Source organism: Ambystoma mexicanum, chromosome 9 (assembly GCF_040938575.1).
Source record: "Ambystoma mexicanum isolate Mex_15411 chromosome 9, UKY_AmexF1_1, whole genome shotgun sequence".
Taxonomy (NCBI): domain Eukaryota; kingdom Metazoa; phylum Chordata; class Amphibia; order Caudata; family Ambystomatidae; genus Ambystoma; species Ambystoma mexicanum.
This window is the reverse complement of record NC_090931.1, coordinates 959,040,212-959,067,785: the sequence shown is the minus strand read 5'-3', so window position 1 is coordinate 959,067,785 and position 27,574 is coordinate 959,040,212. Positions and strand designations below refer to the sequence as shown.

Genomic DNA, 27,574 nt, shown 5'->3' with positions numbered 1-27,574 from the left:
ACAATGCTGAAATAGAGCTTCTAGTTGTCTGCTAAGGGGACTTGCATGTGTGCAAGCTCTTTGTGATTACTGTAAGCGAGCCAACTATGAGATGGATGAACTTATGTGGTTCGCATTTTGGTAGTTTGATGGGCGTTGTGAAATTTGGAACAGTCTGATGTTGTATTGCTGTTTATTTGTATTTGGAAATCGCAACGAATACATTTTAAAAAATAAATTGAAAGAATATGATGAGATAAAAATTACTTCTGAATTAGAAGAGGATTTCTAGACTCAATTTCTTCCATTGTGTTGACAACAGCCACGGCTTGATGTGGGCTGATTTCATCCATAATCAATAGGACTCCAGATTCAAGCCTGCAAACAAGGCAATAAAAAGAAAGCATCCATGTTAAAATATAAACGATCATTTTTAGAAAGACAAGTCAACGAAACAGAGAAGTCTCTTAAGACAGAACCTTCATGTCTGTCCATGAATAGACATTTAATTTCTCCTCAAGTATTATACATTTTTGTACAGTAGGCATCCCGCCACAACAATGCCCTTTCATCTTTGGTGATTATTACGAGTTTGCGCCAATGGGTGAACAAAATAAACATTTAACATTAGAATTTATGATTTAAGCATCAAGTGTAGACAGAACAACACAGCAATAGGTTGAAATTATTATAGTTGTTGACCCGACCAGCAAAATACTTTCAGCTTGTAGTCAACAAATAAAAATGGACCAGAGCATTGTATACTGAGCCCATAGCGCCCCCCCACTGCCGGCAATCTCATTTGCTCTCATCGCTTTTTCTCTGCTTGAGCATAGGATTGTGAACCCTGCATATTTGATACGGTTGTACACAGCAGGGCTATTTAAACTCTATTTAAATATTGTTTCTTTGTGCCACAACCTAAAGGAAAGACAATGTTTTCGCGTATTGTAGATATTATCAATACACTGGTGGCTGCCATCCATCAACAAGGGAACAGGACTAGGATGGTTCCAATAGGTATAGACATAGAAATCATTTATGTGGCACTGAACTGTTCCTTGGGTGAATATCTCCAAGAAACTAAAGTGGAGGGTCAAATCTCAAGAGCAATTACATGCTGTCAAGTGTTGTGGAAGGGTAGTTTGACTGCTTGTTAGAGGGACAGTGGGCACAAATAGCTTAAGTGAGTAATTAATGCTTGTGAGTATTCCATATTTTTGGAGCTTTTGAAGGGGGCTACACCTCTGCACCATCTTTTACCCCTCAATCCCACCTACCTTTACACCTCTGCCTCCCACCCCTCGCATGGCTTTATTGGGAATGCCAGCAGTAGAAGTAAAACTGTTGGCAACCTAACGTACTACAGCATGGGTCCAGAACAGCTGCTGGAAAAAAGTAATGTAGAAAGTCACTATCCAATTTCAGAGTACTGTGGCAAGCCACAAGGAGGACCTGGACCAAAGAACATGTTATCAAAGGGTTTTATTCAACTTCAAAGAAAACGCCTGTCTCACCCTATTGCTAAAAGTGAAGTTCCCTTATTAACCTAATATACTACGGTGCTAGTCAACAGTAAAAATAACAAAAACGGTCCCCTGTCCAAAACCTATCCTCAAACTGGCCCTATCACAAAGAAAAATATCAAAGGAAAAAGTAGGCAGAGTGTCCTGCCTTCAGAGTTGATTATCCCAATCTCTCTCAGGGCTTCCAGGAATCCCTCCTGGTTTTGGATCCAATGTGTTTTTTCTCGAGCCCTGGACCCAAAACGTCCTCAAAGTGGTGGCACCACTAGATAAGGCAAGCTCCGCTCAGCCTTGGCCTCACCGACTTTGCTAAGTCTGTGCAGGGTCAGCAGCGTCTCTCTCCTTCTCCAGCTTCTTTCCACGCCACAGCCAGCTCTGCTGTACAGCGTGGCTCCACCTCTCATTGACGGGCTCAAGTCAAAGGCTCGCCTCTGTGTATTGCTTCTTCTTCATTCTTTTTTTTATTTTTTATTATTGTGTTTTGGTTGATCATAAACCTTTAACACATTAATCAGAATACAACAGATTCATTCATAATTCATTAGATATAAAACTTATCATTACATGTCATATTTAACCATCCTGTCGTGTTGAATGTACTGGTATACATGTTGTTTTAGTCATTAGTCTTCTTCGCCCTTCAAGCGTAATCGTTCCTTTATTCTCACTCTGTGACCAAAAAGGGGGTGTTCTGTCCAACTGTCAAGCACAAGGAAAGACCAGCATTGTCTTGAGCCAAACATCCAAAGCCACTTTCAGAATTATTTTGAGTCCCACAGCTGAATGTAACATCAGTTTCTCTGATTCCCATGTATGAAAATAAAGCCTTAGTCATAGGGCGTTCCCTAGGGAAATGGGAGTACCTGTCCCCCTGACGTGAGTTACTCCCAATGAGGCCCTACTTTCTAAAACCCCTAGGTTGAGATTGGATGATCAGGCTCACCTCAAAGTGGGTGGCTGCCCCATGGAAGAAGGGACAAAACCTCCAGATTAGTCACAGTACCCATAAGATCCAACTATCTTTTGCAGCAAGGAGCAGGAAACCGTGAAGACAGATTGTCAACATGTAGAGCCTTATTTCCACTGTGAAATTTGGTAAAGGTGATCATGCATAGGACATGCAATTGTCCCTGACGTAGGTTGAAGAAACAGATCAGCCACTTCGGATGCAAAGTGGCCAATAGCTGCAGAAACCTCAGAACAACCCAATGGGCTCACTTGGCAAGGTGTTTAGCCATGCTCAGGAGGCACTGTGCCCTGCCCCAGAAACCACAAACAGACACATATTGGCCATGGCCAAATTCCCCAAAAGTGTCCATAACCTGTTCCCATTTGGGCAGAGCATGGCCTTACGCCATGCACCAGACACTCCTACCCAACCTACAGCCTCTCTAACTGACCAAAGGTCATGGTCAGCATGTCAGGGCATAGCCTTTGGCCATGTCCTGGACTCCCACAGATTCTATTCCAGAGTGGCCAACTGCCATTGTGCCCCCCAAAATGACCATTAGTCTTGGCCCCATTCAAGCCCTAAAAAGCAGCCACTGTGACCCAGAGGCCACATTGACCCCAATGATGGTAGACAGGCCACTAGTTAAGTTTGCAGGCATCTAGTCGCCCCCACTCCATTCTGGCGGTGCTGAGATCGCCACAGTCCACCTGCATCTTGTGTACATATTGTACCCCTCTGAGGGCCTCATTAAGATCAGGGGGCACCAAGAGGGCTCCACTATGCCGCTTTTGACTTATTTTGTTTGCAGTGCAGGGTCCAGCTGCACCCCACACACGTTTTGTCCCTGCCCAATTGATTGGCTGCGCTATAGAGAACAAATCTGGTCACCCTTACTTAGCCCGTGGCCCCAGGTCTCCTGAGAGAGGGACCATGGACTAAAGTAGTCAGGAAGATCGACAAATGGCTAGATTTGGACCCACGAATTGTACTGCATATTTGATATTCAGTATTGTTCAGTTGTAGGGAGGATAATTGTTTTCTCACCAATTGCAGCTGCAAAAAGGTTTCATACAAACAGGTAATTCTATGGGCCTGTTCTAGGACCTTGTTGCTTGAAGTAGTGTTTCCTCCTCCTTTGGCCTAAATTTGAGTCTTGTGGCATAGACATCAATAAAAAAAACACTCTTGTCGTAACTTTCATTGCGTCTCATCGTATGAGTGCAGATGTGTCTGCTGTATTAGCTTGAAAGAACTCTAATCTCTTTCTAATTCAGACAAACAAGTCTGATCTTGCAGTGCTGGAGTTTCCAAGACCGCGATCTAAGCTCCTGAAATGACCACTCTAGATCATAAAAGGCCAGTGCATGATCTGAGCTACAAATCCATATCCCTGTAAGTGTGTACTGCATCTGTTTTTGTTTGCAGATTCCCCAATTTGTCTCTCCTTGACCTATCAAATTCTATGTCCATTACCTTGTTAAAATCTCCTTTCAGGATGTTGGGCCCTTTGCTAGCCTTGGTGAGAAATGAAGCTATCCTGACTTTCCTTTCATGCACCTGAACAGAGCACATATACATTTAAAGAGTTACACCTGACATTGTACTGGTCAGCATCTGGCTATTGATGGGAACATTTGGTAAATTGGAACACCTGCCAACAACAGAAGTGCTGTAAATAAAATTGTCACCAATATGCAGAGTAATTAACTTGCGCATGCACCTACCTTCCGTATTTGTCTCGTTAAATCAGTGCTATTTCCCAGGAGTGTTGTTGGGCCTTGAAGGAAGGACTCTTGGGCAGTGCTTATATAGCTTCCTACCAGGATATTTTCTTGGATAACATGGATGTGTTTAATGCCAGTGCCTGAGCACTTTTTTCCTTAAACGTATGTGTAGAGCTTGTAAACTGAATTTGACATTTCTTAAATCCATCTGTTTGCAATGCAAGTTCAAGTAACTCGAGGCTTCATAGCCTATGGTGCACCTAATCAAAGATACCATTTGTGTCTCTATTGTGTAAACGTGCACCATTTCACGAATGGGGATACAGTAATGAGACAGTAATGAGACTCCAACTAAAATGTCACAGCAGCTCTTGTTGAAGAACCGTTGAAAAGCATGTGTATTCTCAGTTTGAAAATGTACCTATAACTTCTGCATGAAATGTCTCATCAGTGAATTAAGGAGTTTGATCACAAGTAATGTTCCCTTTAAGCAGTGTACTTGCCCAGTTTCCTTCTCTGCTCAGAAGAGATTTAACAGCGCACCCAGACAATTCCAACCTTCTCAAGAATGAATAAGGCACAAGCCACAGCAGTTACTTGACATTTACTTTCTCTCTTAATAAAGCTAAATTATACTAAGTAGTCTTGCTATTCTGGTATAGCCTATTTAACATTACCCAACTATGCAAGCATGATCTTAAAAACCAACAAACCCTAAAAACAGAATACACCCCCAAGAGGTTAATAACAAATATGAAAAGGTGTGGCTCCTTGAACTGAAAATAAAGTTAAGATATGCCTGGCCACATAACCCAAATAACTTTCCCTGCCCACCTGCAACTCCTATACTGGACTCTACAACACTTACGTGACAGATCTAACAGCCTCGTCACTGATTCCCTAGAAGGAAGCCTCTCTTACGTGGCCAGGGAAAGGCAGAAACTACAAGACTCTGACCCTAGGGGGTGGCTATCTGCCGGAGGACTACGTGGGAAGAGGACAAGCTCCAGGGAGACAGAAAAAGACAGAGTCAAGACAAGCATTCAATCACAACATTTAGTGGCAACGATGTGCCAGTGCAACACTCCTACATGGCTGACTTCCCAGGTCTTTCTAGCCCAGAACCTCATTTACCTTCCACCTCACCCCCCTTTGTTGGTACTGAGTCGAGAAGAGGAAGGGAGTAATGAGGATGACTAGACACAGTAAGCCAATGAGCCAATGCCATGTTCAAGTCAATGGAAACTGTAGAGAAAGACAGGGACATTTAAAAAGGACATATGTGAACCGAATTGGAAAGAACAAGAGAGCCAGAGATTAGAGGGGCACCTGACGGATGCTGACACTGTGGAGGACACCAAAGGCAAGTAAACTGCAGAGCGCAGCGCAGTGGCCAACGGACACAGTGTAATGCTTTTAAAATGTAATATCTTCAACTAAAAACATGGCGTCTGTTTGACATGCATTCTGGGCGCGCTCAGAACAGCAATGGACATTCGCCTCAAGCCTCAGTGAAAGCTGCATTTTAATGTGAGCACTGAATACTGTTTTCATTCTTTGAATCACTAGAAAAATATTTTTCAACCGCCTATGTTGGTCTGTAGTGTCTCAAGGACTGTTTTGAATAAAGGTGCATGATAACATTGCAGACGCCGAAAAGCAAGTTATGTCGTCTTTCGCGGTCCAATGAGAAAAGGGAAGTGTTTACCTCTTGGAGTTTTCCAAGTAACATTTCAGCAAATGCCCGTGGAGGCTTGCAACAGGTGAACCTTCTGGAAAAATACTATCATGCATTTGTGGGAGGTTTAAATTAGAAAACAGCAGATTAGGAGAACAGAAGCATCTTTGGGGAAAGCATAGACGTATCACTATCTATCACTTACCGGGAGGAAAGCTCAGGGGCAACATGCTCACCTTGGAAGCATGACGACGTGGAGCAACACAGGTTCGAACCCCGGGTCTGCGCTAAGAAACCCTTGGGTATTAAGCATGTTATAAATAACCAATTACAATCCTATTGCCTATTAAGCACACATCTCTGTTCGCCAGGTTTGGAGTTTCCCAGTGCAGATTTGGCAGAGATGAGGAATTTCATGTCTGGCGCTTATGTAGTTTTCATTGTTGCATTTATTCTTCATGTATGTTTTATAGGTGAATAAACACAGAAAAAGCTCAGATAAGTATTGTTTCTGATTAAAATAAGGCGGAGTGACGAGGGGGGTGTTCTTTATGTGGGGTTATCTACGTTTTTGCTGAGGATTTTCCTGTGGACTTGCAGTCGGTCTACCATTTTCACTGGTGCAAGGAGGAGGACCAATTGGATAAAAAACCCTCTCACTCGCGGTGCGACACGGAGCGACGACGGAGTGTTCCTTGTGTTCGCCGTGGACGGTGTGAGCGGTGATATGGAACCAATGCTCTCATTTCAAGCTTCGAGTCCCGCCTCGCCGCTGACGCGTGCATGGTTACGGCGGCTACAGTCTGCACTGGCAGGGTGCCGACATGAAGACATCGGCTTTGATAGACGGTAAGGACGGTATGGATGCTACAATATGTAGCATATTTGTTATACAGAACAACTGCAGCAAAGTCCCGATGTTAAAGGCTTGCGAGATGTTTGCTCCTCCCTCTCCTGCTTGACGATACTTCCAGCTCTTCATGCGACCCATGCGCTGCGAACGCCGGTGGGTGCTGGCGACTCTGGCGCTCCATGCGTAGGTGTGCCGGCCCCCCCAGTGGCAGCTGTTGGGGTTGGCTTACGGGGTGCCGCGACTGGTGCTTGCCCACCCCGGATGATGGAGGCCGAGGCGGAGCTGTCGGTGGTTGCCACACGTGTGTACGGCATGTGCTTGGGGGAGGCTCTGGGAGAGCAAGGAGGAGTGGCAGGAGTGGCTGAAGTGGCTGAAACTACTCCTGCCCACAATGGAAGAGGGGCAGGGCAGGTGTGCCATTGTGGACGGGCATGTGCAATTAACTCTGGCCAATCAGTTGTAGTACAGAGGAAGACCGAGTACTGCAAACATGTGACCATGGTGGACTCTCATCCTAGTGTTTCACTGAAACAAGTTGAGATGTCAACCACTTCAAAAATATCTCCCGGGTGGTACAACAACATAATAATAATAAAATGCAAAGCAATGAAGAAAAAGGGAATGCCGATTTAAGGCATGCATTAATAAAAAGGCAGCAGGAATTGCAGTGTGTTGGAGCGGCTGCCTGTTTAGAGAAAAAACTAAGCTCACATGTCTGTCCAGATCAACAAACAACACGATATACAAACACTAACACGGAATTAGACAGAGAGGTTTTTGTGATAGCTGATGAGCAGACTTTTGGTGACTGTCATCTGACAGACCATTGCAACAGTCAGAAATCTTCATGACTGAAAGGCGAAATTCGCTGTTTTTGGCGGATAAATTAATTTCAGACCTAAAAAATATCAATGCAAAGTTTGCAGTCCCAATGTCTCAACAGAAGAACCTTCTAGCGAATGAAAACATCGATATCTCCCAATTGAAGTGTAAAGATGCAGGAAATGCCGGAAGCAGCAAATATATAGAAAAGTCAATGGGCGAACAAAGACATTTTGCAAACCTGTATCGTCCGAATAAACGCCGAAGGATTGGGTCTAACACTAGCCCAATTGCTGTAGCCTGCTCACAGAATAGAAAGTGTCAAAATGGTACTCTACATAAAAAACATAAAATGACATATTTGGAAGCAAACGCAACGAGAAAAAGCGGGACTAATCTGAGGTTAAATAGGACATCAGATTCCTCAGAAACAAGTGATGAGAGCACTACTGATTCGGATTCCTCGCTCGCCGAAAGAGAATTTGCAAAAGTAAGAAGACAGAACAACAAAGAACCAAGACACCATAACAGGTCGGAGGGACCTTCAAACTGATTGCTTTGAATTCGTCGAGCAAGTGATCAATCAGCTTCGACCAAATATCATCTCTGCTCTGACAATAACTGTTGCTCTTTTGCTAAAGCTATATGAACATTTAAATGAGAGCTTAGGAGAACAAATGTCCCTAATGGCTTTAGTTAACATGAAATTAACAAAGATGGAATGTTTGCATCAAGAGGAGAAAACTTATCTCATGAATGGCCAGATGCACAATGATGCTTTCGTCGCACAGGTAAAGGAACAACTGAAAAACAGCGCAGATGACAAACATCTTCTTGCAGAAGTGGCACGAGAGGCCTTAGCAATTCTCAAAAAACAGCAAATAATGAATGAAGAGAAACTTCCTCAGGAAAGAGAGGCTGGTGTGAGATCAGCAGAAGAAAAAGGAGGAAAAAACGAGGTAAATAGAGAGGCAACTAAAAATAAGGCTATGTCTTCTGATCAAACACCTGTAAAATCAGTGGAAATAGCAAGGAATACAATAGCCGTACCTTCGCTGTCAACTCCTTCCTTCGTTGATCTTACAGACTCCGACGAGAGTAATAAAGCAAAACAGTTTGACATAACTCTTGCTCCCAAACAAGTAAGAAAAGAGTTTCAATTGCCTGTTAACATTGAAGAAGAAGTGGAACTTAGCCGGCCATCAACATCAGCAAATGCTGATGGTATCATTGGATGCAGCATGCCTCTAGAGGAACCATATCTTGAGAAAACCTCAGAGAAAAATGAAACATTTGCCATCTTTGATAAAAACAAAAGAGACACAATGAGCAAAGGCGTAGAGAAAAAAAATACTACCTAACAAACAAATAAAGAAGACGAAAAACAAACCAAACAAAAAGAAAGCAAACTCTAAAAATTCCAGTAAATTCTTGCGGAATATTAAATCTCTGAACATAACGATTCAAACAGCTCCAACTAACTCGAGACAAAGTAAAGTTCTGTGGTCCAAACGGCTCCTGCGGCAATCGAAAGCTTGGAGAATAAACAGGAAATGGAAAATAAAATTGAGATCATTCCTGAAGCTTCAGATGACGAGGAAAAATAATGGAAGATCTTGCAAATTTGTCTACATATGACTCTAACAGTTGTGATTCAACCCTTGAAGATGAAGAAGATCCGGAAGAAAAGATGATGTCTGATTGGCATAACAACTATCAGAAGAAAATACAAACAGGAGAAATTACTCAGACAAGAACCTGTATTATAGAGATGACTCCAGAAAAGGAAAAGAAAAGGGCCACAAAGTCACGGATTGGATGAGATAGAAACAGAACAAAAAAGGTGCTTGACCCTTGATGAAAGATGGGTTGTGGGTAGCACTTGACAATCGAAAAGTGCTGTACACCCGCAGGTTAAAGCGTTAGATTTAAAACATGGAAGTACATCGCAGAAAAAGGATAACCTAGTAAGTGGGAAATGGCCACCTAATAACAAAAGAAGTGACACCGAGAGTTACGAAGATATAAAAGAACATTGGAAAGAAGATAAGAGGGTCACTTTAATAAAAACAAAAACAGCCCGTACATTAATAAAAAGGGCAGGACATATTTTCAAATTTCTGCATATTACTGGAAAGAAACAGACAATCTGATGATGGGCTTATTCTGAATAGATAGAATGTCCTTCAACTCTTGAATCATTTACAACAACTTCGCTCAATAACAACGAACGACATTAAAACTGTGGCATTCATAGTCGATGCAATAACAGAGTGTGTATTGCTGCACATCTACTCAAGAGCTATTAGAGACATTATAGTTGAAAATACCACTGAACTTTATGCTCTAGGTTTTGGAATAAGCGATACCATCAACTCAAAAGTCTAAAAGAAGCGAGGAGAATGCTTCAGAAAAGACAATTTCTGTTAGTCAAAAGGTTTGGTTTGGAAAAATAACAAAGGAATCAGAAGATGAACTCGATCTGATCGATGATGAAGTCAGGTCTGAACCAAAAAAACAGATCAAAATCACGCTTGCATGTAAAGATCAGCTTGATTACACTCGAAGCTCCATCAACAATATTGAAAGTAAAGAGGAAGATCTGAAAAAGTGGAGCTGGGTGTCTGCTTCATTGAACTCTCAACATAAGAAATAATGCCAGGACAAAACCAACTCACATGGGACATTGATGGGTACTTGGAATACGAGAGGCTTCATACATCTGTTCAATAATAGTCTTAGTGGCATTGGAAATCTACATATAAACTGCCTTCAAGAGACGTGGTTTCTGAACCAACCAACTGTAGAAGGCTATGAAGTAGCCTGGAATCCTGCCATCAAGCAGGCCAAAGGAAGACCAATGGCAGGCTTGCTAACACTTGTAAAACGAGATCACGGCCTGAGAATAATAAATTCAACAAATCTCACACCATACACGCAATATGTGATGATTGCAATTGAGAAAGTGAACGCAGGACGAAAGGCTACTAAGCTACATGTAATCAACTTATATTGGCAGCACGATGCCTCAGATGAATGGCTATATATGAATGCAGTTGGAGACCTAATAGATGCAATATTGTAAGTGAGAAGAGCCCAAATATTATACTTTGCAGCAATCTCAAAATGGAATGCTTAAGAACACAAAAATTCATAGACCCATCATGCCCTAAACCTTCTGCAAAGAAAAATCAGCTGATAGCCATATGGGCTGAGGAGATGGAAGCCTGAGGAATGGCTATATTAAAATGGAAATTTGAAAGGGGACATTCCACCTAAACCAACTTGGCGAAATAAAAAATATGAAAGTACCCTTGACTACTTCTATGTTTCAGGAAATCTGATGAGAAATGTTACTGGCCTAAATGTAATTGATATGCCACATAGTGATCATGATCTGGTCAAAATCACTCTGTTAGGCTTGATGGTGAGCAAAGAGCAGCGATGGAACTATGGCATTTCCATTACCCTGGGAAGAAATCGTTTGAAGCTTAAAGAAAGACAGATCATGACAATGGCAGAATTGTTGTCGGATGAGAATCCACATGAAGATGCACACTTATTAGAATATCCGACTTTATTGCAAGCTTACACGGAAATCTCAAAGGAATGCAAGAACAAAAACTTCAAGATCAAACATGTGCATGATAAAGCGGTTGTTGAAAAAAAAACGTGAACTGCGAAAAACTATTAGGTCCTTGTCGAAACATCTAATGTCTGACTATACTGAACAAAAAACTAAAGCTCAAAATTCTTACAAAAAATGGCTACGCTCACATAAAAGCATTATGATCCAGAATGATGCTGAACAAATATTGCAAATGTGGACACATAAAAATGCTCGCTCATTCTGGGAAGTAATTAACAATATGGCAGTGCCACAACAAACAATCCAAAATAATATGGTAACAGAAGCCAATTGGCTTTAACACTTTGGAAGGCAGTTTGCCATAAGTATGGATAGTCAATTTCAAGACAAAAAAAAATTAATAAGATGGGACATTATCATTGACAAGACAGACATCTTAGAAAACATCAAAAGATTAAGCTCGTCGAGAGCCCCTGGACCCGACGGACTCACAAATCAGATGCTAAAACTCCATCCGGAAGCATGGCCCGAATTCTGTTGCATCTTGTTCAGAAAAATCATTGCAGAAAAAATAATTCCCTGAGTTCTGGAAATCGGCAATAATCATACCTGTATTTAAAAAAGGAGTAAGAAATTACCCTAAAAATTACAGGCCGATCGCCCTTTTGGACGTTGTGGGGAAAACTTTTGCAACACAACTACTGATCCAATTGACGCACTGGATAAAAGTGGAGAACGACAAACTGGTTTTGTAAAAGGCGTCGGTTGTGGATTAAATCTATTGCAAATTCATTTAGTGAAAGATGGAGGCCATAAGGCCAAAATCAAAAATATACTTGGCCTTCATAGATTTGGCTCACGCGTTTGATTCTATTGATCGTGAGCTTCTATGGAGTAAACTTTGAAATTGGGGGTACCCGGATAGCTTGCTTGCCGCAATTAAAGAACTGTACTCCGAAACCACGATAAAAATCAGATTGGATCAACTGGGGATTCTTTCATCAGCGATTAAAACTACTAGAGGGGTGAAGCAGGGTTGCCCACTAGTAGCAACTCTATTCAGTACATTTATCTCTGACATTGGAAGATCTCTTGAAACAACAAGATGATTCGATCCAAAAATAAATGGAAACAGACTTGGATAGATCCTTTATGCTGACGACATCGTGATAATCGATGTAACACCTATCGGCTTGCAGAGAAAATTGACTGCATTGAAGGAATACACCGATGCAAATGGTCTGGTTATCAATCCAACAAAAACAGAGATATTATTTCTACAAAATCTAGTGGGAGCAAGCAAGTCGAAGAAATTGACCTGGAAAATAGACACAAAATCCATTCGACTCACTATGGAATCGCGATATCTAGGATTTCTGATAAATTTGCGGATAAATGACGATAACATGGTCGAAAAAATATGACGGAAATGCAAATGCTTGGCAGCCCAGGGATATACTTTAAACAAGAAATATGGGAAGTTCACGATAAAACCAGTAATCGAATTCTATAGGGCCAAAGTCATTCCTGCATTAAGCTTTGGTGCCAAAGCAATGCTGGGATGCCCGGCCGAGATATGGCCGTGGTGCGAAAATACATTTTGGAGTAAAGTATTAGCATTGCCTAGAGGCACTCCAACTGCTTGCATCAGATTTGAGCTTGGACTGATTTTGATTAATGCAAAAGTTATATGGAATATGTTGACAATTTACAGGAAAGTCTTGGGAGCCGACAACCTTCCACAATATCAAATTCTGCATAGTAATGTAAAACATCTAGATAGCTCAATTTTGAGTATGTGAAACAAACCTGTGCAACCATACTGAAAAAATTACAAGTGGATCCGGTTGTATTGATCCAAAATCCGAATGCAGTAAAAAGAAAACTGTGGTCCCAGGATTGGTGCGAAAACTAGGATCAAAGGTCTCTCCATCGATGCATGGACCAAGTTGCTCTAGAGGCACGGGCAATGAACATTCTCCCAAAATATCTGCAAAAATTTCCATGTAACAAAAAAAGACATACGTTTTTGAAGTTTTGGATGAATCTGTTTCAAACAAAAGCAATTATGAACATAAGAAAGAAAGAAAAAGATCTAGAGGAAGAATGCAGATTCTGTAAAACGGAAAAAGAAACACTAAAACATGTAGTGCCATATTGTAAGAAATTGCGAGATGAAATGACCCTTCATCTGGGACCTGAAATTCTAAAAAGACCCTCTCTTACTGGTGACGATTGGTGGATTGTACTTTCAGAAGGATCCAATTTTAAATTAACTTTTGCTTTAATATTTTTTCTAGAAAAAATAGAAGTTACGATGTCAGAATACCAGTTAGGTTGATATTGTTTAAGATTTAAAGAAACAGGAAAAAAGTGAATGCGAATTTGAACAATTTAACAAATGTAAAGTTTGGAAGGAAGAATTTAGAACGTAATGGTATTGTTTTAGAATAATTTTTCACTTATCATTTTTCTTTTTAGAAAGTAATTGAAATGTAATGATGAATTGTTAACATTTTAAATGTTTGTAATGAACTATCGAAAAAGAAGAATAAACAGCCATAAAGAATAATTTCATAATCTAGGGGGGGGCTTTGAAAAGCACTCACACTAACGTACGATATGTCAATTCACTTGTCCGATATAATGCAAAGAATAAGATCCAGATGCGCACTGGCTTTTCACACATACGTATGCTCACAAACACGTTCAACTTTCATACGGTTATAAATGTATATAATGCAAGATGGTAAAGCCACAAGGCTGGTGTAGATAGAATTTACTTTGTGACATGGTGTTTATGATAAATGTAAACGTGTAACCTATGTTCTGATGATAGTTTGCATATTATTCGATGTACCTGCAACCACACTGGCCTGATACTACCTCGCTGAGCCTGCACTAGGTTTCCACCCTCCCCCAAACTCCCAGACCCACAATAGCACCATAAACCTGCTCCTCACCCCCCAGATTTTGGTTAAAGAATTATGAGCAACAAGCCCCTCATTCCACTGCCGTTTGATGTGCCGGCTATGTGACCTCTGACCAGGTAGCCTCCCAGTTCACCCCAACCCCAACTGACCATGGTGGCAATATATTTACTCCTGTACTAACATATTATAAAGATGTCCCCCACTAGATCTAATGTAGAAGAGTGATCGAGGTATTCCTGAAATGTGTCCCCCCGATAAGCCACATGACCTCATGAAGCAGTCTATTTTGTTGTATGTTATTTTTTATGATGATGAAACACGAACACCTAGAGTTATGTGCTATTTTTCTTGTGATGTTAGAATAATTATTTGTAGGGTTTACAGGGCATCATGAATTATAGTCAATACCAAATGAATACCCATGGCCACAAGGGCAAATGTTAGTATAGCCGAGATGCATCAACTAGACATCGCCTGACACATGGCTCCACCCCGATGAGTCCAGCTGACCTACAAGCATCACCGTGACACTCCGTGGAGCCACACCAATCCTGAAGCTTGGACCATACATATCCTATACCGTCTACCCCCCATTGCCCAATGTCATCAATTCATATAATCCCTCATTCCAACATCATAGGTGACATGATTTTGTAACAAAATGTAGGTGTTTTCTGATGTTTGGCAGAGCGCTCTCGGAGTTAGTAGAGTCCTCTGCTTGCCCTATTTTGGTTTTGGATAAACTTTACCTTTTATCTTCACCTGCACTTGGTCCTGGTCTCATTCCCTTCTGGGGTGTGTCCGTTATTGACTCTCAAAGGGGAGTTTGGTATTGTATTTTTGGGGACGCTTACTTTTACCGTTGAAGTGTACAATATTTTTTCATTTACTGTACAGGGGAGAAATATAAGTAATACACAGGTCTGTGCACATTTGGAAAAGCAAAACACAGGGGGTCATTACGAGGTTGGAGATAAGGGATTACCGGCACCGGTAAGGGTGCCGATGCCGGTAATCCCTTACCTCCGTATTCCGAGTTCCCTTTGCGGGTCCTTCCTTACCTCCTGCTTTTAGCAGGAGTCAAGTACGGGACCCGCAAAGGTACCTCAGAGGTAATTAGGGTACCGTAATTTACGGTGCCATAATGACCTCCTTCCCCATTCCTATTGAGCCCTATGGAGCAGAAATGGGAATGGGGAAGGGCAAAAGGTGAATGGGGAATTACCGGTCCCTCCAACCCTGGAATGGACCGGTAATTACTCCATTCACCATGCCGGATTTGGGACGGTTTCGGAGGCAACCATTGAGCTAATTACTCCATGGTTCGCTCCAAACCCGGAATGAGGCCCCCAGTGTGCAGAGGAGCCAGGTCAGGATAAGTTCACTGCTTTTCTGTTTCGTGCAGCCCGAGCTGTCGAACTCCAAGGAAGGCAAAGTGATAACAATTCACAAAGCACATTGTCAGTCAATGGACCAGGAGCACTAACGCTGATGAAACACTAGGAACACTGAAGACTCTGCACATAGTGGGTAAGCCCAGGGAGAGTGAGCGTGTTACCGGGGAGCTTCTGGGCCAATGCCGTGCACCGCGTACTAGGCGAGAGAACCTAAGTAAAGGCAGTGCAATTCTTACCGATATAAATATTGTTGAAAGAGCCTAATTAAAGACAGTGCAATTATTACTGATACAATGTTGAGGAAAAGAGCATAACTAAAGGTTGTGGAACTACTGCAAAAACGAACACTGTTCAGAGAAAGAGCCTAAGCAAAGGTAGTGGAACTATTGCAGACACTAACATTGTTGAGAACAAGAGCCTAAAGAAAGGCAGGAGTTAATGGGAAACGGTCACTGACCCAATATTGAAGAAGTGTTGTGAGCTTGATAATAGAGAAACTGAACAGAGCAGAGAAGCACTGGCAGGTTGGTGAACAAGGCAAACAGTGAGTCTGGGACTCACACCCAAGCAAGAAAGTCACAATGCCCTGTGTGAGACAGGCATGGTATCAAGAGAGAGACGGACTCGGGTGTTATAGTTTCAAAACCTTTATTTACTATAATGCTGGGGTTGGTGTAATACCTAACTGGCCCAACTCTAAAGGGGTGGTTCCCTCAATTGATGTTTCTAAGGGCTGTCAATGTCTAAAAGTCCAAAACAAAAATATGTCTGTGTCTAAACCTATGCTTGCCCTCACTCTCTGATAACATGTGGTAGGAAATCTCTTTAAAGAAAAAAATAGTGATTCAAAAAGAAATATATACCAAGGCTGGTTTCAGGTGGTCTTGTCACCAGTTGTGGCTGGGTCAGCATCATCAAAGTTCAGCACAATCAAAAAAAGGATATTCAGTAGCTCTTCTCCACAACGTTCTTACACTCTGTTCAAACAACTCCCAATGTCTTTAGTTCCTGTGGATTCACTTTTCCAAGATTCAATCCTTCCAAGTTTCAGACAAAACAAAAATATAACAGTTTCTTCCAGGCTTCTCAGGGTTCCCTTCCCCACGTGTATGCCTCCTTGAATCACCAAATAAGGGTTCACCTGTGTAAGGCCCATTAGGGTTCCCTTCCCCAAGCTCAGGCCCCCTTCAGTTCCAAACACAAGTTCAGTTCCCAACACAAAATTCAACTTGTCAAGATGTGCCTCTCTTATTTACAGTTCCTTTCACACACAGCCTTCTCACGGGATAATAGAGACTTTAGAAAACGCTAGGTTATTGTCTCCTCCTAAGCGTGACCACTCTGATGTTTGGCCCCTTCTGTATTTCCCGTACTGGCTTTTCTTCTATCCTTTTCACTTTCAGGTGTTGCCTGCAACCCTTTGTTATCTTCCACTTTGCTGTGCACACTTGCACCTTCTTTGCCTTTCTGTTCTCTCAACTTGTCGTGCCCCTGGCACCTTCCTTTGGGTTCACTTTCTTTTCACTGTGCCTCTTGCACATTCACTTCTTTGCTTTTGCGCACCCTTGCACCTATCCTTTTCCTTTCCGTGCCTCTTGTACACTTGTTTCACTCTGTGGAGCTTGCCTGCACCTTTCCTTCACTTTCAGGTCACTCAAGTAGCGCTTCCGTGCCCACTGGTACCTTTCCTTGACTTTTGGATCACTTGCACCCTTTTCATCTACTTTCAAGTCATTTTCTTCCTTTCTGCTCTCTCAGTGCCTTTCTCTCGCTTTCCATTCACTTTCCTTTATCTTTCTTGCTTTCCGCTTTGAGCCACTTGCAAACTCTGTCTTTCTCCCTTCCCGATCCAGCTAGCCGAACATTCATATGTTTCTCTCGCTGTCAGGCTTGAAACTCATTGGGTAGCGTTGTCAGTGGAGTCAGGTGCGAGTAGTCAGTGGGAAATGCCTGACCCTATTAATGGGACAACCTAATGGTAGTAGGTGGCAGTCTACCTTTTGTTTCTCAAGGTGTTTCGTGCAGGTAATCCTCACTACTCTCGGTTGCCTCTTCTTCCCAGTATTTGTCAGAAATGGGGAGGGGGAGATGGAATGGAATTGCAAATATCACATGAAAGCTTAGGAAGGGGTTTCTGTTGGAAAATGGGCTGAGGGGGAATACCATGTCTCGCCCTTGGGTATTCTCTTCCCAATCCCCTGTGACACTACACTCAGGTGGTGATCCTCCCTCGCTTGTCCACCCCCAGGGTCGGGATCCAAACTTGATGGCCCTTCCCTGGCCACCTGAATGGAAGAACCCGGGGAGTAGGTGAGAACACCATCAGGTTTCTAACACCTGGCAGGTGATTAAACCAGGGGTAAGAAGATAAAGGATAAAAATGGATGGTTCATACCCTGGCAGGAGAGTATACCGGGGAAAGGAAGGAGGATTGAGAAAACTCAGGGGTCGAACCCCCCATATATGAAAGTGTGTAAGAGAAAAGAGAAGACTCTTAGCCTTTTAAGGATTCAAGAGAACTATGTTTTGAACTGAGCTATGATTCAAGAGAACTATGCTTTCATTAATTTTGAATAGGCAAAAGGGAAGAGTTTTCCCCCTTGAGCAAATTGAAACTGACGAAATCAAAACATCCAGAGACAAGAGAACATTAAATGTGAATCGGGGTGAAAGAAGAAGCCCATCAGTGGAGGACAAACTGAGGGAGTGAAAAGGGGAAGAGTCATTCTCCTTAGATTTTGTGACTTTATTTTGAATAGTAACAGAAAATCAGTGGAAAAACCAGGCGAAACATATGGGAAGGGGAAAAACCGCTTTTCCCTGGTGGAACTATATTTCTTTTCTTTTCTGCACCTTAGAAACTTTTGTTTGAAACTGTAAGAGAAAGTTATACACCTATAGCTCAGAGAAATCCCCATGTCCGCCTTGTATTTACTTTAGCATGTAAGGGTCAGTTTAGGGTTTGTGGACACGTGTGAAAGGACGCTTTGCCAACATCCTGACACGGATGCTACTTTGCTGTGTTGAGGCATGGAAACCCCTCTTATTAGGGGCAGATATGTCCTTCTCCAACCCCTTTTATTCTTTTATGATAAATAAATGTTCAAAATTAACACAAAACCTGTGGATGTGTCCGAGTCTTACTCTTGACCCCTGACATATACCATATGACTAATTTATGCCATAGGCAACATCTAGATATTACCAGATAACTTGAATCCGCCTACCTTGGCTCTGCAGATGATTACAAGACGGGCTCCTACGTCCGCTTCTTTTATGTTTGTTGTAATATGAATAATGTTCAAGCACCAGAATTTCTGCTACTCATGGTGCCATATCAAAAGCATCACCCACACTATGTACTATAACCGTCAGCTCAAACATCAGATACGGACTATAAAGAAGCAGGCTACTTCATAGTATAGAGATGTGGAATCTCATCCCTATACTCTGTACATATGTCACAAGCGGTTTGAAGTGGTACCCTTGCAACTTAACACATTGGGGGTCAATACAAGGTGGGCGGTAAGGAGACCAGTGCCGGTAATCCCTTACCGCCCTATACCAAGGTCCTTGGTGGGGACCGTAAGGAAGGTGTGGTCTGACCACACATCCCTTACAGGTCCCCCCAAGGGACCAGGGCACTAATAACGGGCTTGCAAGTCGTGAGCCCGTTATTAGTGCCCTCCCCATTCCCATTGAGCCGTATGGGGGCTCAAATGGGAATGGGGACTTACCGGTCCCGCCAGGTTCGGACTACACCGGTAAGTCCCCATTGAACGAGACCGGACACGGGCACAGTATGGGAGGCAGCCATGGAGCTAATAGCTCCATGGCTACCACCCATCTCATAATGAGGCCCATTATCAAATTCTAATATTATTTTGCCTTTCAAAGATTTTAAGTAGGCAAATGTCATGCTAAGCGTCACCTACTTTAGCATTGCTAACGTTACACTATAAGTCAAGAGAAATATGCAATATCCTTTATTTGGCTTGCAAGGCATTATGTGTATGGACTATGCCTGGTACTATTTGTTCATAGTATTAGGGCAACGGATAATCAGGCAGCTAGAACACTTTTCACACAATCGGCATCCTTTCCAAGTTTTCAATGTTCCATTGGGCATAGACCCTAACAAATGGTAACTCTCTGCAATACAAAAATGGTTTCACTGAGCACTTACATAACCCTACTTAACATTATTAGGGTGGGGATGCAGCAAACATTCTTGTATGCACTGCAAAAATCAAAGGCACAGTCCATAGTCCCCTTTCCTACATCCTTGTGGGTGTCCCCGACATGGGGACGGTACCAGAACCTTTGGCAGCAAAAATTGAGCTTCCCCTTTAAATTTAGTACAGCGCATGGGGCGCGGACTCAGGCGTGGGAATTCCCCCACCGAGTCCCCGCCCTCCGGCGCCTCACCTCAGTCCCCTTTGAACACATCGAACGCTTAGATACCTGGCTAAACCTATTACATACTAGCCCAAGGCCTGCAAGCGGGGGGAGGTAGGTGGGACGTATGGAGAAAAGGGGACTATGAGTACTCTAGTCACTACAGTGAGTAACCTTAATTACTCATACGTCCCGTCTGCTTTCCTCCATCCTTGTGGGCGATTCCACCGAACAAGACCATAGTGTGGAGCCGACAACCTGCCTCATATATAAAAAGGTTCTTCAGAACCGCCTGACCGAACTCTGCATCATGCCTGGATCTGGCATTCAGGCAATAGTGCTTACAGAAGGCCGGAGTGGCCCAAGTAGCCACCTTGCAGATGGCATCCCAAGAAGCATGTCTCTTTAAATGTGACAGCCATGGCCTTAGCTCTGACCGTGTGAGCATGAATCCCCTAAGGGATTGGTTTGCCCATGGCCATGTACGCCTCCGAAATGGCCTGGACCATCCAACAGACGATGGAAGCATGAGAGCCAGGAAAGGAGCCCCCAAAAGTGACAATGCCTCAGACCTTCCTGAAGAATTTAGTTCGAGAGAGGTAAAACTTGAGGACTCTAGTGAGGCTCAAGGAATGTAGGTCCCTTTCTGCCTCTGACTGGGGTCCAGGATGAACACCGGCAGGCAGATCTCATGATTCAGATGAAATGGAGAGACCACCTTGGGCAAGAAGTTTGGGTGCGTGTGCAAGATGACCTCGTCATTGTGAAACGTGGTGAAGGGCTCGCACGAAGACATGCCTTCAGCTCACTGACCCTGCGCATAGAGTGGAGCGCTACCAGTCGAACCGCCTTTAGCGTTACTAGCCGGATGTCTATATGGGCCTGAAGGTTTTGCGCTGCAAAGCTGCCAGAACCACAATGAGGTCCCAGACCTGATGTGGCCTACGCACCGGAGGAACACGTCTAGACAAGCCCATGAGGTGGGCCTTAACCACTGGGTTGGCCACCGAAAACACATGCTCAGGGGAATTCTTGTGAGCCCCGATTGCTATCAAATAAGTGCAGCAAGTATCCACATCAACTCCCGCTCGAGCCAGTAGTGCTGAAAAAGCCATTACGTCATCCAGAGGACAGGTGACAGAATCCAGAACCTTGTCACGAGCCCAATGACAGAATCTAGCCCATTTACTCTTATACTGGGCCCGAGTAGAGAGCCTCCTGGCCTATTGAATGATGTCCCAGTTGTCATCCAAAAATTGAGCATGCTGAAGCCTTAGCTGGTCAGGAACCAGGCCACCAGCGGCAGCCTGACCTGGCCGGGTCCAGATGTTCCACTGCCCCACTGTGCGGCTGTTAGGGATCGAAAGGTGGACGGGACTCTGGAAGCACAACTGCAACAGATCAGAAAAGCAGGCTCTCGAAGGCCAGTGGGGTGCAATCGGGATGAGGCTGCATCCCACCAAAGCCTGGGACTTACAGAGGGTCTGCTGGGGCAGAAAGGGGGCGGGGGGAAGCAAACACATGCAGCCGTGCCAACATGTCTGGAAGGGGTCTCCCAGTGACCCTGGACTCTGGCCTGCTCATGAAGCAAACTGGGGCACTTGGAATATCGAGGAGATGCAAAAGCAAGTCCAGGTCTGCAAACCCCCAACACTGGAACAGGAGCAACAAGGAGTTGTAGGTGTTGAACCCCAAGCAGCTCAGCTGGTCCGCTTCTGCATTGTTGTTCCCTGGGAGGCGGACTGCTGAAATTCAAATCCTGTCCGTCAGGGCCCATTCCCAGATCGCCATCGCCTCCATGAAGAGGAGGTGGGGAACGGGTGCCACCCTGATTGTTCAGGTAAAGCATTGTAGTCGAATTTTCTGTCCTGACCAGAACTGACCTGTCACTGCTGAGGGGCAAAATGCCTTGAGCTCGAGCAGATTGATATGCAGTAGGGTGTCTGCCCTGGACCATGCACCATGTAACACGTAGCCCTCCAGAGTAGCCACCCAACACGAAAGGGAGGAGTCCGTCATCACCACCAGGGTAGGCTCTGGCCAGGTAAAGAGGGTTACCACAGAAACATTGCTGTTCGTCAACCACCAGCAAAGATCAGGCAGGAGGAGGTATTGGGATCCTTTCCGACTGAGACCCAGTCTCCTGATCCCAATTGGCTGCCAGGTGGAGCTGGAGGAGCCTAATCTTGAGGCGGGCGTGAGGCACAGTGAGCACGTAGAAGGCCATATGCCCTAGAAGGTACTGAAACCACCATGTCGAGGTGGTCGAGTTGGCCAGAAAGTGCCCTATCGCCTTGTGAAGGGAGAGGAAACACCCACAGAACAGTCGTGTTCCAACGCACCACTAGGAAGACCAGATACTGGGAGACCAGATCCTGGGAGAGGCACGTCTGTGACTTAATCTGGTTGAGGGAGAACCCCAGCTGATGAAGGATATCCACCAATCTCTGGCAGGAGTGTACCACCCCCCTCCGGTGAACCCGCCCTCACCACCAGTCATCCAGATAAGGGTATAGGTGAAGGCCCTCCAAGCGGAGGAGACCCGCCACTGCGTTCATCCATTTTTTATTTGTAGACATGGGGGGCTGAGTTCAGGCCGAGAGGCAGCACAATTGTGAACCACAGAAACTTCCAATACGGCTGGTAGATGGGGACATGCAGGTACGCCTCCTGGCGGTCTAGGAAATATATCCAGTCCACTGCACACAGAGCCTCAGCTATGTGCAAGGGTGTAATCACCTTGAAGCGTTGGAGCGGTAAAGACTCCATTGAGAAATGCCAGGTCCAGAACTACCCTCATGCCAACCTGATTTTTCTTGGGTACCGCAAAAATCCTGGAGTAGAAATCGGGGCCCCTGTCTGACTGAGGAACCAGTTCCACCACCTGCATCTCCAAGAGTGAAAGGACCTCCCATAAAAGAGCCGGGGACCCAATCTGACAAAGAGGAAGAGAGGATGGTAGAGGAAAATGAAGAGGAAGACTGAATCCCGTGGAGACTATGGATAGGTTCCAAGGGCTCTTGAAAAGATGCTTCCAGCTGTCCTGGAAAAGAGCCAGTCGGCCCCCTACTGTGGAGCTGTGTTCCCAGACCCCGATGTCACTGTTTCTTGGCGTCAGAGGCGGGAGCTCATGCAAAGTTCGCTGCTACTTCCTCCTGTTGTCGCTGGTCGAACTGTCAGGCCTCTGCGTAGCATGGTCACGAAACCACTTGAAGCCAGTGAAAGCGGGAGGTTTGAATTCGGTCCTGCCCTGAGACTGAGGGAAGGACTTCTGCCCTGGCTTTGTCAGGATGGACAAGGACTTGGCGGTTTGAGTGGAGGTTTCCTTCTTTGGTAGCTCATTATCGGTTGACGAATAAAAGAGGTCCAAACCCAAAAAGGGCAGGTCTAGGACCTGTTCTTGTATGTCAGATGAAAACTCAGTGGCATGCATCCACGCTGACCTTCTCATCTCGAGCCCCAGGCACAGCCCTCGGCTGGCTGCGTCGATGTGGGAGACCGAAGACTCCATGAGGTCCTGTGAAATGGCCTGGGCATCCGCCAGACTGGACTTGAAGTAGGCTTGCCTCCCCAAAGGGAGGTCAGGGAGAAACTCCCCAAGCCCCCGCCACAGCTTCTGGTTAGCCGTGGCTAAAAGGGTGCCTGTGTTTGCTTGCCACAGATGCAGTCCTGAAATGGCATAACAGCGTTTGCCCAAAGACTCGAGGACCTTGTCCTCCTTGGAAAGACAACGATTGTTTAGAATATAGTGTGGCAACAGCCACCACTGAAGAATGTGGCTGCAGGTGGGAGGCCAGGAAGATTGGCTCCCCGTCTGTCAGCCTGAACCTGCTGTCCAAATACATTTTCATCTGTGTGTTGGCCCTTGGCTTCTGCCAGACCTTTCTCGCCACCTGCAGGACATCCTTCTGTAAGTGGGATGCCAGACCGGATCGTGATGCGCTTGCCCAAAACCTCCGATAGCACTCCTGCCTCCTGGGGGGCTTCCTTGGGCAGAGGAACCCCCCACCCCCAAGAACTCTGCCAGGCCCTCAAGGCGGTCATGAAAGGCCTTAACGGAAGCAGAGGGTTCATCGTCCTGGGTGTCATCGTCGTCATCACCCCCCCCCTTATTTACAGACCACGGGGAGTCTGGGGCCCGAGACACAGATGCCGGCGAGGTCCCACCTAGGTCCAGAGCCGAAAGACAGTTCCAACGGCTATTGAGGGGGAGGTGTTGGTGGTGCAGGAGGAGGTGGATGGGTCTGAACAACCGGTTGGGCCTGGACCGGGGGAGGGACTAGCACTGGCAGCGCTCGAGGAATCAGCGTAGGACCCAGAGGAGGAAGCTGGGGAGGTACCACCTGCGGGATCACCTCCTTCACTATATCCTTCAGGAGCCCCAGCATCTGAGGGAAATGCATGCAGAGGAGGAAGTGCTCGAAGAAGCGCTCCTCGCTAGCCACCGGATCCCCAGCGGCCTGGCACTCTGAGTCGATGGATCTCCGCTCCTGGTCAAAGCGTCTAGGTGCCAAAGGCGTGTAGCCATAAGGCTGCGATGGGTAGATTTACCCCTGAGGAAGCCAGATTCCCTTACCATACAGTCCGCTGCCGCTTTCCGAGGGAAGGGGACTGGAACCGTCTTGCAAGGCCCAGTCAATGGAAGAGAACATGGGCGGGCCCGGAGTCGAATACAAAATGGCTGCTAGCTTAGCAGGCTCTGCCACGTGCCTATCCACCATTTTGGTACCTTGCGCCATGCCCTGGGCCGAGAGCGCAAAGGCTGCGAGACACAAGAGGGTTCAGACATGAGAGGATACAGCTTCGGTCTTGCAACCGAAACTGAAGCGCCGATTTCAGAGGTCACTCTGGTAGGCGCTGAGTCCTCAGCCGGCTGTCAGTAGTTGCAACCCCCCCCCGACTCATGACATTGGAGCGAGTGAGCTCTGGTAGGCCGGGCGCCCTCAGAACCTGTGGCAGTAGTCGTGCTGGATCGTGCAGAATACTGACTCTTGGTGGTGGCACCCGATGATCCTTCACCCCTTGGGGTCGAAGAAAATGACGAACTTGATCGCCCTTCCAAGGACAGCCCGGTAGGGCCCCAGAGCCCCTCGGCTTGGGAGCGGGTAGCCTTGGCCGCCTCAGGTCTACCCCGGAGCGCCCGCAAGAGCCCTCAGGCCCCTCGGCTTGGGAGCAATAGCCTTACAGGCCTAGGGCCTGCCAGAACTTCAATCCGAGGAACCCTTGCCTGTGGGAACCCCCAGGAAATAGTCGCCGCAATGGAGAGCAGTGCTGAACAGAGGACCTACCTTGTCTTGACGAGAGGTCCTTGAGTACAAAGTCGTTAAGGTGCGCCGGAGGAGAAGTATGGAACACCTCCCTCCAATGCGACAACCGATTCTTCAATGCCCGAGAGTGCTGCAAGCCGTGCACGCGTCCCAGTTGTGGTTGGGCCACTGGCACTCAAGGCAGAGTGCATGAGGGTCTGAGGCCGGGAACAAGCGGTCGCACAAAGCACATCTTGTGAATCCTCCTACAGCCGACATGCGCCGGGGGAGGCGAGGCACTGAAGGGAGCTTAAATAAGTGATAAACAAAGAAGGGGAGCAAGCAGAAAGTTAAATAAGCCTCAGCGGTGGCTGCCAGGTCAGACACAGTCTGTGCGGAAAAAGAGACTGAGGTGAGGCGCCGGAGGGGAGTGCTTCAGCAGGGTGTTCCCAGGCCCGAGGCTGCACCCCGCACGTTGTACTAAAAATAAAGGGGACGCTCCATTTTTAAGCTCCCAAATGTTCCAGTATGGTCCCCATGTTGTTAGGGGACACCCATAAGGATGGAGGAAAGGGGAGAGGTATGAGTATAATTGTGCACATGCATATTTATGACATTTTCTTAAAATGCCCATAATATCAAGGTGATATATTTTGCTTACAAAGGATTGTGGGTATGCAAATGATAATTATAATGATGTGTTATTTATATAGCGTTTTCGCCAGATATCCCAGTGAGTTTTTTACTGCTACACTGCCTCACTTTATACAGACCCCTGTCAATTAGTGTTGTAGGCTAGCACAGGGGTGTGGTGAGGGGCACGGAGGGAAAGGCACAGGTGAGCCCTCCTTTGGGGTGAAATGCAAATTGGCAACTTTAATAAAAACAAGTCAGAGGTTCCGGCAGTACAGTGAAGGAAACAGGTTTGTTTGCTAATATAATAAAATACTCTAGTAAAAGTGTAGAAAACTGTTCCTTCTGTTTCTTTCTATGCCCGGTTGCTGAGGGATTTTCAATATAATCATGTGTTCTGTGTTAAGTGCCTATAACATCCCCATGCATCCTGTTTCACTGATAACCGTGAGTTACAGAAGAGGGTCCTAGTTACAGAAGAAGGCACTCAATCTGGTGTACCGCTGAGCATTGCTACTCTTAATTTAAAAAGCAAATCTATGTGATGTTCCACAACAGGGCACTTTAAGAAACCTCATTGTGGCTGTGGATGAATTTCATTGAGGCTGTGGTGAGAAAGGGTGAGCAAAACTATAGGCTGGATTATGTGCCGTCATTTCACTTCCTTAAACGCAGGGCTTTGATTAAATTATTACGCTCTACTTGAAATCAAATGATTTTTTCGGGAGTAAAAAAGTAACCAGTCTTGCCAATAGGGATACTTTATGCTTATTATTGGAGTTTGCTCCTATGCTACTGCTTTGCTGGTCACTAATTCGAAAATATCAGTGGAGCTTTGTGGGTAGAACCAGGGGGTAAGATGCTCTATGTTCATTGTCTATTGTTTTTGTTGGGGACATTTTCCTATTTTAGGGAGTAGAAATTGGTGCTGTGTAAGCCTCTAAACTGTAAGGTTGGTTTTGATTAAGTGTTGTTATAGCTCTGTTCACAACTGTAACAAGGCCTGCTTACAGGCTTTGTCAGCGGGGGAGGGTGGGAGCCCACTCCAAGCATTCCCTGGTGCTCTCGCGAGTGTGTAGACAGAGACACAGACACCCCCTTCCCTCCCATCCAATCCAATCCCTGCTCTTTCCACCTCCCCCCTCACCTTACCTATGACGATGGCAAACACTGACAGGGGAAAACCGCAGCGGGAGACGGTAGAGGGAAACCACCACGCAGCAGCAGCTTGCATTTCCTCGCAGCACACAGCCAGCAGCTAACACCGGCCACGCGAGAAAGCGGTGTAGCAAAGTCTCCAGAAATCTACACACCATTCAGGAAAAGAGGCCTTATTAATGAGGCTCCCACCAGCGAACCAGAGCTATTAAGATTGAAAAGGCCCATTAGAAGGCCTTATGGAACAGGGACTTCAGTTCCTCAGCAACTTTCCACTTTCCATGCTAGAGATGCTTCCAGAAAAAGTGGCAGGGTTTACAAGCCCTTTTTGAAGCCTACCTAAACACTCTCCCTGCCACTCCCCCTTGAGCCAGTTAAGTGATTGGAAAGGATGAGAGGCCAATCCTGGGAGGCGATGTGGTATTAACAGAGGTGTGCATGAGTGTGTAGGATAGGTGGGTGAGGACAGGAGAAGGAGGACGACGTCCAAGAGACCAGAGGAGGTGAGAGTAACTGGAGTGCGGAGGCTATTGTTAAATAGGTAATCAGTGGAGTGTTTGTGTGAGAGAGAGGAGAGTATGAGTACACGCGGTAGAGTGGTAGTCCGTAGTAAAGGGGCGAACGTGGCACCATATCCCCAGGTTCTTGAACAGTGAAAGTGGTGTGCAGGGCAACATATCCCTAAG

General features: G+C 45.3%; 1 protein-coding gene across 3 annotated transcripts in view; it reads right to left on the bottom strand.

Moving 5' to 3' along the window:
* The window catches only part of FASTKD1 (FAST kinase domains 1), a 677,639-nt gene that overhangs the window by 294,892 nt on the left and 355,173 nt on the right, over positions 1 to 27,574 (bottom strand). For 2 of the 3 annotated variants that reach the window (XM_069616163.1, XM_069616165.1), the window contains exon 6: positions 247 to 357. The exons of the other annotated variant lie outside the window; for it this stretch is intronic. In XM_069616163.1, the coding sequence (XP_069472264.1) occupies positions 247 to 357 (111 nt within the window). The remainder of the gene's footprint in view (positions 1 to 246; positions 358 to 27,574) is intronic. 3 annotated transcript variants of the gene reach the window in all.